This window comes from Falco peregrinus, chromosome 8, assembly GCF_023634155.1.
Source record: "Falco peregrinus isolate bFalPer1 chromosome 8, bFalPer1.pri, whole genome shotgun sequence".
In the NCBI taxonomy this organism is placed as follows: Eukaryota; Metazoa; Chordata; class Aves; order Falconiformes; family Falconidae; genus Falco; species Falco peregrinus.
The window spans coordinates 25,148,702-25,168,477 of NC_073728.1; the positions used below are offsets into that span (position 1 = coordinate 25,148,702).

At 40.3% G+C, this 19,776-nt stretch overlaps 1 protein-coding gene across 3 annotated transcripts in view; it reads right to left on the bottom strand.

Moving 5' to 3' along the window:
- Positions 1-14,184, bottom strand: part of TANK (TRAF family member associated NFKB activator) — a 29,881-nt gene extending 15,697 nt beyond the window's left edge. Inside the window, exons 1-5 of one of the 3 annotated variants that reach the window (XM_055812329.1) lie at positions 13,932-14,178; positions 13,221-13,348; positions 9,215-9,361; positions 5,907-6,015; positions 4,949-5,061 (exon numbers count right to left, since the gene is read on the bottom strand). In XM_055812329.1, coding sequence (XP_055668304.1) covers positions 4,949-5,061; positions 5,907-6,015; positions 9,215-9,313 — 321 coding nt within the window. In that variant the 5' untranslated portion in view covers positions 9,314-9,361; positions 13,221-13,348; positions 13,932-14,178. Of the gene's footprint in view, positions 1-4,948; positions 5,062-5,906; positions 6,016-9,214; positions 9,362-9,521; positions 9,609-13,220; positions 13,349-13,931 lie in introns of those variants that run through there. The other 2 variants (XM_055812330.1, XM_027782314.2) reach the window with 2 other exon arrangements.
- Between the last annotated feature and the right edge of the window lie 5,592 nt (positions 14,185-19,776).

Genomic DNA, 19,776 nt, shown 5'->3' on the forward strand with positions numbered 1-19,776 from the left:
GCCCATTGTCTCTCATCCTCTTGCTATGCAGCACCATTAAAGAACTTGGCTCCACTTGCCTGATAACCTCAGTGTAGATACTGGAAAGCTATTAGCTTCCCCTGAAGGCTGGACAAGTCCAGTTTCTGCAGCTTCTTCGCATGGAGTATGTACTCAGGCCCCCGACTACCTTAGTGGGGCCTCTGCTGAACTCACTCTAGTTTATCAATGGCTTTCCTGTACTGGAGGTCCCCAAACTAGTGTTCTAGATGCAGTCCAATGAATGCTGAATAGAAGGAGATACTTGCTTGCCTGGGTGTGTGAGCTGTGTTCTGTTAATACAGCCCAGGAAGTTGTTGTCCCTTTTCTGCCAGGATACACTGCTGGCTTATGTTCAGCTTGCTGCCTAACAAGACCCCCGCTCATTTCCAGCAGAGCTGCTCCACAGCCAGCTAGTGCCCAGACTGTACTGCTGCAAAGGCAGGTCCTTTTATTTTTTCCTGAAGTGTGCTATAATGGCCTGTTTCACTGGCTTTCTGGAATAAACAAACTATCAGATGGTTTCAAGGAATAATACTGTTCAAGTGATGATCTCCTACTATAAGTGGTCTCAGGGAATATTAACTGTAACTTTTAACAGTTTAACCACAAACTCTTCTGTATTATTGGGTAAAGATAGCTTAAACTGATGAAGCAACAAGAAAAAAGGCTACTGGTACCAGAATTTCTTTTATCAGGTAGCATGGCCTAACTAATCCTACTGCATACATCACACCAGCATCAAAGAACAGCTAAACGCATAAAATCGTCAGCTAGCATAAAATTGTGAAGTACTGCTTTCTTTGCATCAAAGATAGGAAACAAAGTGACATTAGAGAAGCTGGTATTGACTGGAACACACAACTCTACAAGACTGCTGCAGTACTTAGTTACCTAAGTCATTTTAGCACCATAATTTTGAGCACAAAGATGACTACTATACATCTGCTATTCCTCTGCTTCAAAAAAAGACCTAAACATTTATTGCAGAATGAAGTTTTGTATACAATATGGATCATTCATTCCTGACACTCAGTTTCCTCCTCTTTTTCATGGCACCAGAAATTCCAAGCAACGAATGCCACACAGTGTTTAATATTGAGGTTCTTGATTCAGGGAAACATGAACATGAACATGAGATACCGACTTTGGCTTCATGTTTTATGGCATTTACAAGGATTCTCATGTTTGACATACTAAAAACAGCATGCAGAAGCAGCTTTACTTGACATTGTCTAATTTCATTACTAAGGTTTTCTGTTTGCTGGTCAGCTTTGGCTCTGAAACAGTAACTGGAGCCACATTCTTCCTAGTTAATAAAGTTTAGCCAGGCTGTACTCAAAAACAGGCAGCAGTTTAGGTCCTCAAGCAGGGGACTGAAAAAAGCTCATAATCTTGTACATAGTTTGGTACTGACCACCAAGCCAATCTGGTCCACTCACCTCTTTCAGTGAAGAAGAATGTGAACAGAAAAACCCCACAAAACCCCAAAACATTTTATGACACACAGGCAACTGAGTTTGACAACAGCAAGTCAAACACACAAGTATGGCCACCCACTAGAAAACACAGAAAAGCTAACCCCTCCCTCATTATAAATCTCTGAAATTTAAGCTCTAACCATGCACCTATTACAATCAGTCTAGGATGTCTATTAACTTTACTGGAGGACAGAATATAGTCTACTGAGAAATCCCATTTGACTTACCTACTATAACTGTCTTTTGCTACCAATAGTCTAGGCACCTCCAGCCGTGGGAGAGACTCTTGAGTTTTAAGGAAGGACAGGAAGAAACAGCAACATTTTAACTTAAAGACTGTAATCCTAATTTATTATCTGGAATACATTTTTCAAGCCTGAAATTTTTGGTGGAGAAGTAGAATAAAGCAGTTAAACCAGTACAGCACAATGGCTGTAGACATAATTGGTTTAGAGCAGAATGTGGATGGAATATGGTTAGAAAAACACAGGCTTTCAAATAGAATATCCAAGCTCCCAAATAGCTGAAAAAGCCAGTACTTTATTATTGAATCAGATACAAGACAACTGTTCTGGGTCAGTGACAGGATGGATGATGGGTTTTCAGTCTAACACATGTCAAAATATGATGTCTGGGGAAGAGTACAAGAAAACAGGAGGCATTCATGATACATCCTTTGATAGAGTCCCAGACCTTCTTAGTAATAGTTTCTACGTATTTATTAACTCTCAACAGATTTCTCTTCCATGAAGTTGTCCAATTTTCCCTTGAAGCAGGAAGTTCCACTGGTTGAGTACCTATCCTTCGAAGAATCAGCTCCTTTTGCCTTATTTTTTTTAACACGGCACATCAATTTACTTTTTTTAAACTTTTTTTCAGGAGGACAGAGAAGTAGGAACTCATAGGTTAACTTGTGTGTTGTCCTGGTGATTTCACAGAATGGCTTGGATTGGAAAGGACCTTAAAGAACATCTAGTTCCAACCCCCCTGCCACGGACAGGGGCACCTTCCACTGGACCAGGCTGCTCAAAGCTCCATCCAACCTGGCCTTGAACACTTCCAGGGATGGGTGGGGTATCCACAACTTCTCTGGGGAACCTGTTCCAGTGTCTCACCACCCTTACAGTAATGAATTTCTTCCTCATATCTAATCTAAATCTATCCCCTTTCAGATCAAAAGAAGCCCCCCTTGTCCTATCACTACATGCCCTTGTAAAAAGTAAAATTTGCTAGTAAAATTTGCAACTGTTCATTTTCCCCAACTTGTTCTATACACTCATTCCATGCAGTTTACCTTTTTATCCATCATACATCAAAGTTCTGCATTTAAAAAGTACAAAAATTGGCAGCTGCCATAAAAGCATATAAAGCATTTACCACAATACTATTAATTTTCCATCATCTTCAACAGGAAGATGGGGTTATAGGGTTCTTCTCCCTGGAGTTGAGTGAATAAAATGGGAACCTGTGTACAGAAACTGCTGGGTATCTCCACTCATAGCCAGCCACTGAATGGCATGGCCAAGACACAGCCAGAACCAACAGAACTCTGTGTACCTCTGCTGTGCTGTCTGGACACCTTTGTATCACACTTGACAGGTTAGCAGAAGCTCACCAGGCACAATGCCAAACATTAGGGTCCTCCTTTTATCAGAAGCATGGTGCAAAGATACTCACGTGCCTCTGCAGATGCCAGCCTTGGCCCAGTCAAACCTGTTTTCTTCAAGCTCTGTTCTCTCAGCACTTAAGAGCAAGAGGGCTACTATGCTCCCAGTAACAGGAACGTAGAGTAGGCTGGACCAGCCTGACTTTGCATGGGTTTAGACCTCTACTGATCCCCTCTGAGAAGGCCTTATCTGTGTAGCACTGTGCCTGGGTTTAAGTGTAGACAGACTGTATAGCTGATTCTGTATGAAGTTATATCAGAATTATTTCTGTTCATGGCAGAGATGACGCAAAGTCCAGATGAACTACCTATTGCTGAGAGGTAACTGCAATAACTGACCACACAAAGAAACAGCAGCTAAAGTCAAGTAACTACATTCCATTAAGAAAACAGCCTCTGAAATGATGATTCCAGCTTCTCATGTGTTGCCTGTAAACTTCTGGATAGATCACATCATTTATCAGTGTTTCCTCATGAGAAGAGCAGGTAGCACAGCTTCCTTTCTCCTACTCATCATATGACCAAGTTACTTAAAAATATTGTTCTTGAGCAAGCATTGAGAAATAAGAGTATGAAACATTAGACTTGGTCAGATCTTCATATACAACTGAAAGACATAATTTTTATCCAACTCAACTCAGATAAATGCAAAAATATGCAAAGATGTTCCACAAAAGAATTAACCCATCAGCTGTGTTGTATTCCAAATAAATGCAAAGATTAGGAAAGAAATGACATCTTGTGATTACAGATTCTAGTGTAGAAAAATTATATAAAAGACTCAAAACAAAAAAGGATAAAGGATATAAATCTTTGGTAACAGTAAGCTTAAAATGTTTGCAAAGGCTTAGTCTCAAAAGAGATTCCTTCAAGATAACGAAGCAAGCTTCAGTAATCCAATGAAATTATTTTTAAATTAACATTACTGACAAAAAATGCATTTCTGTGAATTCAGCATAATTAATTTGTTTATAGCTCAGGTTTAGGAAACAAACCTTGAAATCAATTATTTTTAAATCCAATGCCTGATTTCATATAAGGGTCTTTTTATGACTCTTACAGGGCCCCTGCTATGGAGATTCATATACAAAAATAAGAGATTTTATGTTACAAGACAGTTCTCAAAAAACACGGTAGGATGACTGAACAATGCAACTCTGTGCATCTCTGCCACTGTTTTTTCTCAACATGCAAAATCCATTCAAGGTATTACCCATCTGTTCTGCACTATTGCTTTACTCTTATATTGCTGTTACTCTCAACAGGCTGTAGTGAAAATCTCAGTGTTACTTCAGTGAAAAGGGGTAGAAGAGACATATTAAAACTGGCTATTTAAAAAACCAAATCATCAGCACCTCCAGAGCAATGGATAGCTCACTTTCCACTGTCACTTTCTGAGTGCAACTTTTCCATTTCTTTTAAAAATACACGGAGTAGTTGCAGTGTGAAAAGCTCTTGTGAGAGAAAGAGAAAGCTCCTTCTTGACCACTAGTTTTGGCAGGTTAAGAAACAGAAAAGCAAGCAAGTTCCTACTTTATGATCAAAGCTATTCTAGGGAGCCTGATGCCCAAACAGTGATTGCACTTGGAAGGATCAAAGACAGATGCCTAGTTCACCTAAGCAGACTGCAGCAGCACAGCGCTTACGCACTTCAGATGAGGATCTTGTATTAGAAGTGCAATTCAAAGGCACCAGTAAAAATCTCACTTATCTCTTTAGGTTCTCATAATATAATCACAACACAAATGTGATCTTACGTTAAACATACTGCAGACAATCATACCTTTAAGATTTTTTCCTTTTGCTTTGCTATGTTCAGTTTTTCAGAGAGCTGGCTGAAAGATAAATTGGAGGTTTCAATGTCTTCACGCATCAGAATGTATGGATGTGCATTGCCTCGAAAAACAAAAAAAATAAGCTGATTGTCACTGCATTTTTCCTCAGCTAACTTCTAAGTACAAGCAAAATTAAAAGAAGCTAGGCTTACATTGACTTTTTCATTTTACTTGAGCAAGCCTTCATATTAAACAAGCAAAAGAAGCCCAATTTTGAGCTTAGAGACAATGCAAGACTAAACCAGCGATAAAGAATGTACATGTACTCTTAAAAATAAAAGCCAACCACTTTGCTAGTATTTATGAAAACCAGGAGTGTTAGGCTAGTGTGAATAAATATTTAATGAGCATGGCAGATTAACACATGGTTACTTTGACTCTTTTCTCTTATTTGTGCAATACAGTCAAACAGTGGAAAATTATCCATCAATGACTATTTCATTTGAAAGAGAATTACCTGCTTATAAAGCATTGTTATCCAGTAAGATCAGCATCACAAGACTCATCTAACATAAAAGACATATAACCATAGCACTCACATCTAGAACAACCTGAGCTAAATTTATTAACAGATAATTGTAAAATTAAGATGTAACAATTTTGGTTTTAATTCTAGTGAATGACTTGAACCCATATTTTCATAACTTTTATTGGCTTCAGTGTAAGCAGGCTCTACCTCTAAAGAAAATCTCACCATTTCTTAAACAGGATAAAGAGAGACCTCAGATGTGTTGCATTTTATAAATAAATTTTGAAACGGCACATTTGTGTTAAATCTCATGTTCACAGAAAAGTATGATACTGCTTTGAGAGATGTATATTGTAAAAACTGAAGCAACGAAGTCAGAAGTACTCATCAATGCAACACAGCATGAGAAGAAATAATGTGCAAACTGCAGTACATACCTCTATTAGCATTCAGAGCGGCTAACTGCGATTTCAGTTTTGCAATAATGCTGTTTTGAAGCTCTATCTTTTCCTGCTGTTCATGTATTTGCTGCATGTAGTTTTCCGTCTGCAAATATAATTTAATTAGCATTAATCTTATTCTGTTTTGACTAGGGGTCTCCTATTTGGCATGTAAAAAGCAGCTCTGATTTTTAAAGATAATTGTAGTTGTGGACCTCTGCATGAAATTCCAACTACAGTTGCCTTTGGCAAGTCCTTATTTTTGAGACTGCACTGATTAGAAAAGGTATTATAGGAAATAGATCCTGATTTTCTGTACCTGTTTTAACTGTGACAGTTGTAAAGGATAAGATAACTTTTAAGTTAGGATTCTTCATTCATAACCATAGAATACATCAGGTTTAAAATTAGAATTTTAGTATTTTTTAGAATGCTGGTCAGTTACTTTATCTATGGAAAGATAAATTTTTCTTCCCTCATATTTTCTAACAAATAAATTATAAAAAAATAGGTTTTCAAAGAGATTTTTAATTGGAAAACCATGACATCGCCTATTCCATACAACAGGTATTTTGCAAGTAACTTTGCCTATGAACAGAGTTTTATCTGCTCCTTTGAATGTTGTAGGCTTGTTCTGCCTAACCTAGAAAACAGCAGGGCAAAGCAAGCAAGCGGCCCCATTCTTCACCTAGCTGTACTCAATCTCATGCTACAAACAGGCCACACAGAGCCTAGTAAGACTGCTGACATTTAACCAAAGTGCGTAAATATTGTTAGAAAGCCAGTTAATTAAACAAATGGTCAGGTGGCAGGAAGATACTAATATTAAAAACCTATTATTTCATCAGCACATGCCTAATGTTGCAGTTACAGCAGTGCTAAAAACAAGCAAGAAAACTTGTGAAGTCCCAGCAAGGAAACTTACAGGAATGCACTGAATTTTTCTGAAATAAAGAATATGTCTATTACTGAACAGGTCATGAGCTGGGACAAGACTAGGCATTGCTTTTATGTTTATTCATAGTTTATCCATACTGCTATCTAATTCTCAAATCTCAGTCACATTTAAATTCCACACACCCCTACTGTCCAATGTGTTTGTCTGTAAAGCAGGCAGGGAAAAAAAAATCTACAAGCAAAATTTATTTTAAAAGGCCAGGTAGTAGTTGTACTATGAGAGTTTATTAAAAAAAAAAAGTGATCAAAGAGCAGTACACTCCAGCAGCTATAAGAGACCTCATGAAGCAGAAAAATCACTGAGAACCAAATTGAAAATGTACAACAGCAATGTCTTGTCAACACTTCTGTACAGAGCACAGACATGACAGCTAAAACAGACAGAAGAGAAGATGCTTTTGACAGCCAGTGTGCACAAATTATTCCTTGAGTCAGATGGCAGCAACAAGTTACCAACTAGAAGATCTGCATGACAACCAACCATCCATCTGTATCAAACACCATCTGGCCGAGATGACTCTGGCTTCTGTGTGCTTGACATGGCTCCCAGCTCTAGAGACTGGCAAAACAAGTGGCCTGTCGGTAACTTAAGTAGTAAACTGTTAACAACAGAATGGTGGACAATCCAACAGTGTGTGAAGGCCACACAATGAACAGAAGAAGCCACCAGAGTAAAGCATGTACAAAGATAATTAAAACCCCAGGAGTTTGGTGCAAAAAACCTGAATAACACCACAAACAAAAACCACCCAACTAATTATAGTATCAACTCTTCTTGAAAAAATACTTTTGTTCTCTTTTGACGTCATGAAATCCAACTACTGGAAGTTTGATTAGGACAAAGAACTGAACTGGTAGTAATCCTTTATAAAAGGCTTTTGATTTTAATTTCTGAACCAGAGGCAATGTAGAGAAATCTTGCAAGCATTTAATTCAGTTAACACTAATGATTTCAAACACTTCTCTGGTTTTTCTTCCACAGACTTTAGAAGGGCTATCTGACCTTGTACTTGATGTCTTGTTTCTTGGGCAGAGGTTTCTTTCATGTACTGTTACATGACTCAGGAGTATTAACTTGACGGGCTTTCCTTCAAATAATTAATTGCTCATCCTAAGAGAAAAAATTTAAGCAATTCCCAAACATTCTAAAATGTGTTACCTTTTGTTAAGTCAGCTGCAATTTCAGCACAAAATGCGCTGACATGCTAGTGGCGCTTGCTAAGTACAGGAAATGCTACACGTGCACCAGCACTGCTGCAACAGACTATGAATGGAGACAGACTGCACAGTGGATGATTGCACCCATGACTGACTTGATACCTCTTCCATAGCACCTTAGCTAATTTATTTTGCCACACAAGGGGATGGTAAGATTGTGCCCACATATCAGAATATTCTCTAGTAGACCTTTCACTGCTTCCAATTCTACTGCTGCGCCCATAATGTGACACCGAGTATGGTTCATCTGCCTCTGAACAAACTCCTAGCCTACCAGTTCTATGGAAGTATCAGAAAGTCCTGTAGAATCAAAAACATTCAAGCCTTCCTATACCAGAGGTCTGTTACATTGCTGTGCAGAATATGCACAATAAAATTAGTATGACAAAGCCCAAAACTGATAGCTTTGCAATATGCTGGCATACATGATGGGAAGTTCTAGAAGAGTTTTGTCTGATGTATTCTACAACAGACTAAGTAAAAATTCAAAGGTGCTCCTTACTGCTCAGAATGCCTCCAGAATCTTTGTTACTTCATAATTAAAGAATTGTACAGATGATTATTTTTTAAAAATCAATACTTATTCTAATAATTTCAAGGTAAGTTTGCTGTAAGATTTTCAACATAGAAACTCTGTTGTCCTTGCACAGTGCTTAAGATATTAGAGTCTTTAACCTTTACATCAAGTAAACTAGTAATTCATATGGCATATCTTCCTATTAACACAAAAATTACTTAATTGAAGCCACTTACATTAATAATTTAAGAAGTAATTTTTCAATAAAGCAAATTAAATTTCAAGAAGAACTTGAAAAAGTACTTAAATCTAGGTGAATTTTATATACATCTTTGCTGTTTACATTAAAAGACTTCTTTAATCCTCCAAAACAGACAACACTTTTCTCACCTTTAAAACTACAAAGAAATTGAAGGTTGAAAACCTGAAACCCACCTACTACATTCCTAATGAGTTACTCTGTAATGTACTGGCCTGGTTTCATAATGGCCATTTCCAGCTTTAACAGATGCACTAAAGTGCGCACAGCTAAAGTGAAACTGAAATCTACACGTACCACAACCCTCCACCTAAAGGATGGCTTTAAAGACACAGTTCAGAACCCAACACATACTTTTTGCTGTAGTTCTTTCACAGCATGGTCCCTATCCATGCACGCTTGTCGATAGGCTTCATAAGCTTTGTTAAGCTGCTCTCCCATGTTTTTGTCCATAATTCCCAATGCTGTTTCATCACTGAAAAGATGGTCAAGTTAACAGACCTGAAAAGTAATCAGAAGGAAAAGGGAAGAATGCTAAGAAACAGAAGTACGTAACAAAAACATATATAACATGACTTGTATTGATATCAAATACAAGTAAAAGGTACAGTTATGTTTGAGCATTAACTCACACAATAGTTTGAACTATAGTTCTGCTCACCTCAATATTTAATTTTATGTCCAGGGACAGGTTTAAACAAAAGCCAAATAAAAGCAGGTTAACTCCAAATCAAATTCTGGATATGCAGAATGTGTAAAAGTTCGTGTAATTACAGAGCTTGAGGACTGAGACTTAAAATTGGTGCAGATCACCAGTTACCTGATTTTATGACATTTCCAACAGTTTAATGGTTACTGAATTGTGAAATAACAGGTAACATTAGCAAACAAACCAAAAGAAAACAGAGCTTTCGGCATTAAGCAATAAAGAGATAAACGATCAGTAATATAAGGTCACATAAACCTACCCTATTCTAGGCCATATTTGAAAATGGCAACATAAGCAACACTACAAGGTAAATCAAAATATTTTTATCTAAAAAATCAGTAATATCAGCTAGGAAGAATTAGCAAGACTCAGACCTTTTCACACAATACTATCAATTTTTTACAATCTGCGAACACTTTCAGTGACAATTCCTGAAACTACAGCTCATGAACTTTGACATGCAAGACTACAACACTATCAAATGTCACAGACTTCAATTTCAACACAGAGCGAACTTTGCAAACACAGGTCCTTTGCTTCTATAGTAATATGTTACATGAATTTTAAGACTAAAATTTATTGTAATGTAAGCACAGTAGAGGACAGGTCAGTGAAGTCTCAAAAACCCCCGAACCCCAACGTACTAGCATTAAGGAAAAAAAAAAAAATATCAATAATTCACATCTCTCCTGATGGTTAGTTCACAGTACACAGTACGGACAGCCACTATCATCTCTCACTATCTTTTGGGATTACGCATAAACCACAGATACTATTAAGGAAAGTGGTGCAGTCAGAAGAGGACAAGCCAAGCAAGAAGGGTAGGAGGATAACTTTTCTTGAACTCTGGTCAAAATTCTAAGGATTGCACCTTGAAGCTTTTATTCATGTTTTCTTGCTCTTAAATATCTTCCATATCATAGAGCTTGAATACAGAAATGTGGTTTGACTTTCGTAGAAGGTGCAACAGACTACTGTATGGATGTTGCACCTCTTTTGTCCCGCAAATTTTATTTTAATGATATGTGCATATTGCAAAAGCAATTGTATCTCAACTTCGGGATGGCTGTACTTTAATGGCGGCAAAGTGAATTCTTCAACAGCTTGGAATCATTTAGAGATCCTTTGATGTAACAAGTATTACTGAAATCCAAGTTTAGAAGTTTTGTGTAAAACACCTACACTGTTTCATTGGAAAGCTGTTTTTATTTTGTTTTGTTTGTTTTCCTAAACACCAGTTCAGTGGTTTATAATCTCAGGTCCATGCATACGGTCTCAAAGCACTGTTAGTAACACAGGCTACTTAATTCACCCCTTTCCTCCCCCAAAGAGTAACCTTCCACTAACTGGAATATCCATTCTAATACCTGGGCCACATCTTTAAACAAATGGGTAGGCTTTTCTTTCAGTTTCAAATGAAGGACTGTTTTATGTAGTTCAAGGAATAAAATCAGCTGACTGCAGGAGCTCCTATTAAACTGCACAAGAGTATTGCTATGGCTGAAAGTGATTGAAAGTGTGCTCTCACATTCTTTATAAACCTGCAGAGTTTGCACCTACTTTGATTTTGTACTTTTAATTCTCCAGAGACACTTGTAACAATATACCTAGTAAATGGCAATGTCCTGTAAATATAAAAGGTTAACTTCAAAAAATGAGTGCAGTGGGATTTAAAAGAGGATGTTCAGCTTCTAATAGAGGGAATGGGGTTCAGCTCCATATGACTCACATTTCATAGCAAATGAAGGCATTAATTTCATTCACTCAAATTCAAATCTTGTTTTGAAAAACAGTATTTAAAATTTATACCCAGCTTCCAGCCTTTTACTTACTGATTGATTGAGACTGGGAGTATTAACAAAGAGTTCTGCTCTTATCTGGACTGCCAGTACCAAAAATAATTGATCCAACAAGCAGAACTGTAGCACTGTACCTGATTTTCTACTTGGTAGGGAAAAACAAGTAGAATGGTAACTAATTTGCTGGTAGGTCCCTAAAGTCCAGATTCCATGTAACAAGAAATGGGCAATAAAAGTCATTACTAGTGACACTTTAAGATGGAACTGCAACTAGAAGAGTTGGTCGTATATTCCCCCATATCCTAGACACTAATTTCTTCTTCTACCTCACCCTTCCCCTTCTTCCAGTGCAACCAGCCTTACTGTAAACTGTACGAGTAAACAAATCCAGCTTAAAACTACATGCTAAAGGTATTTTTGCTGCATTACTTTTAATGCAGATCAGCTTCACAGACCACTTCAAATGGCATGATAACACAGGGAAGCCAGCACCGGAGCAGAAACCATCAGCAAAAGGCGGAGAGAACTCCTGTGTTCCATGGCAGCGTTGGCCTTGGAATTGTAACATGGAGTCGGGTTATGTAACGGTGACGCAAGTCTGCACTGCCACGGAAAAGGATGCTCCTGCCTCCCCCCATCTCTGGCCATATATTTTTTCCACGTACTTGTACTGGTATTAGCATTTGTATGCTACACAGTTGAGTATGCCAAAGTAGCTCCCTACTTCCTCAAAAAAGCAACAAACCCCCTAAAAAAACCAACCCCCAAATTAAAACTGGAGCTAGCTCCCTGCGAGGCTGCTGGAGCCCTACTACCAACACAAGGAGGCAGTGGGAACATGAGACTAGCCGTGGGCAGGACTGCAGCAGTCTAGATTTAGATTGGATTAAACTACTCTGTAGTCACACCCAGAACTGCCTGCTGCTGGAATAAATAACTCTTCTTATGTTATCTCATATCCAGAACTCCTTGTAGTTAGAAAAACTGGCTTCTTTTCCTGCTTCTCCTCCATAGGCATCAATATTTATCAGGGAATTTGACAACTGTTCCTTGTCATTTACTCTCCTCCTTATATCCAGTTAGGAGGAAAAAAGCCAATCCCCTAACAACTCCAAAATAAAAACCTCAACCCCCGAAACAAATATGCCCACTATTTTAATCAGGCTTAGCTATGCTGCATCCCATACAGCAGCTGGAACATATTCAGCCCAAGTTTGACAACCCTGATCTTTAGCAAACTGACACTCTAGATATTCTTCAGATCCTAAAGACTTTCAAAATTATTAACAGCAATATGTAGTCAGAACATATGCAGCAATAAAACCCGCTGCGTTTATGCTAACAGGGACAGAAATAGAGAAAGAGATTAGCTCCACAGTTTGTCTGATGAGGGTGTGTGGGGTGTGTGTCCTGCAAATGTGAGTACCTGTGAGCGCTGTGTTGCCAGAGCGCAGGCAATGAGAACTAGAATTTCATCTTTGAGTAAACACTTGGAACAGTGGAAAACAACTGGGTATAGCAAATGTAAGACAAACTTTTTAGTAAATAAACTCAATGAAACCCGCAGATGCTCTTAAAATACTTGCTTCAAATGAGAAACATTTTGCTGATGGGGGAGGGGGGGGGGGAGAAGCAGCAGTAATACCAATTTCTGAGTCAAGTGCCAAAAAAGCCCCAACATAAAGATGAGCAACATACTGCTTCATACATCCTGAAATCCCAGCTCCACAGATCACTACAGAGGCACATTTTCAGCTTTCATAGTGCATCAGAAACACCTTAAATTTTGAAAAAAACAAGGTTTTAGCTAATCATGTGTATACACACATTCATTCATACTACACATGCCTACCTCTCACAGGTTCATATAACACAGATGCCATCCAGAAGCAAGCACTTCTCTACATTCTACTTTCAAAACAATTTCTTCAGTGGAAATATTTTGTAAATTACACTGCCATCATCTCGGGAACTGGAAACCTGTTGAGGTAATCTTTTCTGAGACTGAGCGCTCACTGCACTTGTGTGGGTTTGTGTTTTGTTCTTTTTTGTCTAACGGACAAAATTCCTGCTTTGCCCGGCTGCGGGAAGAGCCGGAAACCCAGCAGGAGCCCGACGGCAGAGCAGGGCCGCTCGGGGCGCAGCTAGCCCCCGCGCTCCGGCACCGGGAGGGGATTACCGGGATTACCGGCCAGCGGGGTTCCACGCCCCCCCCCCCGCCCCCCGCCCCTGCGGGTCCCCTCCTCCCGCTCCGCCGCTGGCCGCCGGCGATCGCCACCCGCGAGCGAGCTCCCCCCGCGGCCCGCCCGCAGCGGCGGGGGTGCGTCACCGCCCGGCCCTTCCGCGGGCACCGGGCGCGCCCCCTGCCCCGCTCCCGCAGCCGGGCCAGCGGCGCCGGGAGGGGGGCCGGCGTCCCCCGGAGCGGATGGCGGAAGCGCGGCAGGGCCGAGGGCAGGGGCGGGCGGGGAGCCCACCGCCAGGCGCCAGGGCCGGCACCCAGCCCCCGGGCCCGGCGCCCGCCGCGCAGGGGAGGGGAGCGGGGTTCAAAGCGGCTCAGACTTACGAGCGCCTCACGCAGCCCGCGGCCGCTCCCGGCACAGGGCGCTCGCTGCTGCCTGAGCGCCGCAACCCAGGAACCAGAACCGACTTCCTGCGGCGCCTCTCCCCGCCCCGTGACGGGGCGCCGTGCCGCCGGCCGTGCCGGGCCGTGCCGTGCCGGGCCGGGGCGGGGGCAGCGCCGGGCTGGCTGCCGGGCACGGTGCCGGCTGCCGGGCACGGTGCCTGCCCCGCCGCACGGAGCTGGCCGCCCCCGCGCCGGGCGGGTCTTTTCGGCGCTCTCCGTCCGCCTGGCGATGCCTGGTCTGCCTGGCCGCGGGCGGGCACCCCTCAAGCGGGGTCCCTGCGGCTGGTGGCTTCCGCGGGTCCCTTCCTGTCAGTGTTTCCGTGATTCGGCGTGATTTGTAAATACCAGGACTTGTATGTGTAACGTAATTATACTTTTCACGGCCAGACATTCTGTCTAAAGGGTCTCTTACTTCTGTAGGTTACCAAGGTGGCAATTTCCCCCCACGCTTAATTCGTGCAGGCAATGAATTTTATGGGTAAGAATATAATGGAAACGCAGTTTTAGTTTAGCTGCTGCTACAAGCCCTTGTCTCTTTAGGTCACACGTACAAGTACGGCTATTTTCCTGAGGGTGTGTGGGAGGGTGGGAGAAAACGAGGTGTTCCTGACATCCATGCACAGGGCACAGCCACAGAGCTAGCAGCAGAGTAGCGTTACAGGTGTTGAACCAGCCTCGGCCGTCTCTGAACCCCCGTGAACACAGCCAGGCTGTGGTGGTCCTTCTGCTAGGGCAGAACCTTTCCCTTTGCACGCTCACAGATCCGAACCTGCATTTCCACTACAGCTGCCTTACCTACCCTGGGTGTGTGCACTCGGCAGCCCAGCACTGAGCTCCAACTTAGCCACAGCAAGAGTAGCCAGGTGTTGTTCTTTGTACTCTTTTGAATTTACCTTTCCTGCTAAGTCTGGAATCTGTTGTGACCTGTACTAAGACTAAAGAAACTTACAGGTAGGTAGTTTAACGAGCCAATTAACATCCTGCCTGGTTAGCCACTTTAAAGAACTTCAGGTGAGGTTCTAATGAACTACGAAGGTTCAGAGAGGGTTTGCTTTGTTAACATTTTTCCAAGAAAGGGGCGTTGAATTTCCTCTTTCAGAGACAGAGTACTTGAGAAATCCAAGTTAAGGTTTCACTCAACCAGGCCTTTAAAAAACCCCACAAAACAAGCTAACAAAAAACCCCCAGAAGGCAAAAAGAGGCTATTTTTTTTTTATTTTCTACGTTTTTAATTTTTATTCAGTATTGCCAGTAGTTCTGCATTTAAAATGGTAATGGTTATCTCGGTAATAAAAATAAAACCTGCAATTCTTAAATTCAGATTAATGTATGTAAAAATAAATTAACTGATGCTATATTTGAGAAAGAATACTATGCAGAAAAGTACAAATAGGTGTTATTGTATTAACTAAGATTATGGCTACCTGGATTTGAATACAGCTGTAACATATAGACCGTTGTCGTGGTTTAGCCCCAGCCAGCAAGTGGGTACCACACAGCCACTCACTCGCCCCCTGCCCCCAACTCCACGGTGGGATGAGGAGGAGAATCAGAAAAAGGTAAAACCTGTGCACTGTGATAAGAACAACTGAATAATTAAGACAAAGTGAAATATACTACTACTGCTGCTACTACTAGTTTTAATGAAAAGGGAGGTAACAATAAGAGAAAGAGAAGTAACACTTAAAAACCCCAACCAAACAAACAAAAAGCCAAGTGGTGCACAATTGCTTACGACCCACTGACTGATGCTCAGCCAGTTCCCCAGCAGCGATCTACCATGCCCCTGCTGCCAGCTCCCCCAGTTTATATACTGAGCATGAAGTCAGACGATACGAAATAGCACTTTGGCCAGTTTGGCTCAGCCGTCCTGGCTGTGTCCCCTCCCAAATTCTCGTGCCCCTTCAGCCTTCTCACTGGCAGGCATGAGAAGCTGAAAAGTCCTTGACTTAGTATAAACACTACTTAGCAACAACTAGAACATCAGTGTATCAACATTATTCTCATGCTAAATCCAAAACACAGCACTGTACTAGCTACTAGGAAGAAAATTAACTCCATCCCAGCCAAAACCAGGACAACCACCTCTGAAACACTATCATTACATGTTAGTTGTTACGTGAAACAAAAGTTTGTTTATTAAATTCTAGAAATACACGTAATGTAAATGTGCTGTGAAGGTCTCAAACCCACAAAGCAAAACTGACAACCACCTACAAACGTAACTTTTCAGATCACATGTGTTTTTCTCTTAGTACTTTAACCAGTAATATTCTTTCACAATAAAGCACAAGACAAGCTGGTCTTCCCTCTAGTGTTTTTTCTTTACTACATTTCTTCCCCCAAAACAATAAGATGTATGTTACAAGTTTTACAGCAATACATCTTGACATTCTTAGAGACTTCTAACCCTTCGAATAAATTGTTAAATAGAAGAAAATAAAAATACCTGTAAAAATAACATAAAACCTGTATTGCGTAGCTAACTTGATCTCTAACTTTGGTCTTTTAGAGTTGTTTCTGCTTTACAGTCAAATGTTTTTTGCCCTTTCTTCCTCATCTTGCTTTCTTTTTCTGTTTTGCTGCTTCCTCCTCTTCAGTCTCTGTATTTCCTTCCCTACAGCTATTCCAGTAACGACTTTCTGTATTTCCATCCCACATCAATATTTCACATTTTCATGTAATTGTTAAGGCAGAATTGCTTTCCTGTATGTAGTCTTCACAAGATAACTGGGAAGAACAAATGTGTATCAGTATAGTTAAAAATGAATTAAGATTTTAGGAATCTACTAATCTTAAAACCAGTTGCAAACCACTTATATAGAATTTGGAAGCAGTGGTGAAGAGGTTCTTGTCTGTATTATTTTATTTCACTTTGTCTTCAAACTCAGAGAGAGTCTTATTTTGACTAATTATACTTAGAAACATTTTTTTGGGGGTGAGGGGGGGAATTAGCAAGGTGATACTTTTTCAGAGTCAAAACTCAGAGGTTTGCTCTGAGTGGATCAAGCAGTCTATTTAAATACCTCACATCATCTGTATGCAGTTTACTGTTTGGCATTACTTCCAAAACGGTATTTTAACAGGAATTTTACTTAGTCTTTGCTGATGTATCGACAGTGCGCTCCTTGGTTAAACTGCGCTGAAGTCTTGAGGGGAACTGATTGCTCTTTACGTAGGCTCGTGGTGCAGCAGTTGCCCAAAGGCTATATTTCAGTAAAGGTTTCAATTTGATTCCTTTGTACAATTTTAAGCTTATAAATACAAATTGGCTTCCACCAGCTGTCAGAAAGAAGTTACAATGTTCCTTGCAACTCCTTCATGTAGCCGTTCGTTCAGACACTAGGTGGCTCACGTCAGATGGTTAAACCTTTCCAGGACTTTAAACTGTGGTCCCAGGGGAATGCGTGGCGGGGTGCTGGGTGCTGAAAAAACCTGTGCTACTCTGTGGTGTTTCTCTGTTCTTTCAATTGTTTGTTGTTATTTTTTTTTTTTTAAATAAAAAGCGTATTTTGCTCTTCACATGCCTTTCCTGGCCAGAAGAGGAGAATTGTGCATTAATTTAGGCTGAATGTTGTCATTCCATAGTAAGAAGGAAGGTGAGGTTGAATCTTTTTATTTTTTTTCCAACAGCAAGAGTAGTTAGTTGATGAACCTGTGGAAACCTTAGTATATGCAAAACCAACAGGGTATGTATTTTGCCTAGAGGTTTTAACCGACAAAACCTGGGTTCCAGAAGCTAACTAGGGAATATGTAATCCAAGTGCAGACATACAGACTTGGTGCACTATAAGCAACATAAAAGTAGTGTTAGTACAATTATAAACTTTGTAACTAATCTTGTACTTTTTCTATATATATGAATGTCGAAGTTGATAAGTGTAATTTACTCATTGTCTTTACAAAGTGCAGAAACCAAAGGTTTGGGTTTTCTTTTCTCATCTCTTTAGTAACAGTATAGGCAATTTTTATGTTGCCTGGGAGGAGTGTCGACAGGATTATGAAATGTGGTTCTGTACTTTAGTACTGCTTATGACTAATATTAGGTGGGAACTTCCACTGAGAAATACCCAACCAAAGAACTTCCTTGATTGCAGCTGCAAGCACTCGTTCTGTGAAGCAAAGACTTCAGCGGAATCAGCCTGCAAACTGGCTTTGGATTCAGTGCAGCATTCTTTATTTCCGTAGGTGATGTCAGTGATTTCTGGAGGCTCACTACCCTGGGAAAAGGTTACCTGGTATGAAAAGGGAGCAGTGCATGAACAGGCAACACTGCATGCTTGGTAACAGTTAATATACATAGCAACTATTGTGCCAAATGTAATACATACTTTTTAACCTGTTGTGAAGAAAAAGCCAGCGATGATAATGACACCAATAGAAAGTAGCGACAGCTTTGTAAAACTAATGCTATTCATCTATATAGAGTGTAACCAGTGTTACAGATAGAGAGAATGCAACAAGAAGGAGGGTGAAATACTTCTGAGAGAACAGCCAATCCACTGATTCTTAGTTAAGCTCCAAAGGAACTTAATTGTGCAGACCCTTGAGCTCTGTTTAAGTTTTATCCTTATTGTCTTTCCCCCCTCCCCTCCAAACCATTGTACAGTGAAACTGACTCTGTAGAACAACGTAGGGAAAACGCTTACCTTGGAAATTTCATTTTCTCTAGTATCAGTGCCTTTTTGCCACAAGGACAAGTATTCAGGAGGTTTTGCACATAAGCATTAATTCCTTAGACCTGTCAATATGAAAAAGTGAGATATTTTGATATCAACTACATTACATAGGCCTTCGCCTTCTGTTCCTTTTTAAAATTCAGTAAATCTTGGTAGCTGATTTAGATAGAGCTACATTATATTCAGTATCCAATTTAAGAAAGCATGATTGATATAAAGAACCTTTGCACTATTTGTTGAATGTTTTCTGATCCCAAGCCTTTATTTAGTCTGTCAGTGCAGAGTAAGAGTGGAAGAAGTCAAAGAAGAGATGTATTTGAAATAACACATTTCATTTCTGGGATCTTATGACCTCTTTTCCTCTTCTGCAAAAAAGGGGAGCTATGTAGTGCAGCAAGATCACAGATTCCATGGTATTATTTTTGTTTCTGTAGTCTCATAAAATTCCAAAGTTTGTGGAAAAGGAAGAGACAGGTGTTGATGCAAAGCCATTAAGTTAATGGACCTGTGTTAGAATACCTACGGAACTTCTTGTCAAAACTGTTCAGGATGTGAAAATTTTGGATGTGTTCAAGGGGAGATTGGACAAGTAAATACTTGAGAGATTCACTGAGGGAAACTAAAGAGACAGGCAGCATCAATCTCAGGAAGTTCTCTGACCTGAAAATAGCTGGCAGCTGGGAGAAGACTCTGAGGAAGTATTACATATGCTTGCCCTGTTCTTACTCTTCCCAGGGCGTTGATTTCTAGCCACCACTGAAGAGAAGATGGGTCTGAACCAATGTGGCATATGTTCTTATGTTAATGACTTCATGCTGATACAAATGTGTAGGAATTTCTCTACATTAAACAATTATCTCCTGTAAAAGACAGGATACTGTAGAAGGATAGGGATCATTGCTATTGCAGAAGCTCCAAAAGATCTTGGAGAATCCATTCAGAATTTTTTCATATTATTTTAGAATATCCATTTGAAAGATGAAACCTTTGAACAGGTTTATTAGATAATCAGTGAATTTCATCTGGTTTCTGAAAAGACACTGTATATAGTTTGATGTGTTAACAGTTAAATTGTGATGACCAGCAGATCAGCTGCCTAATATCAT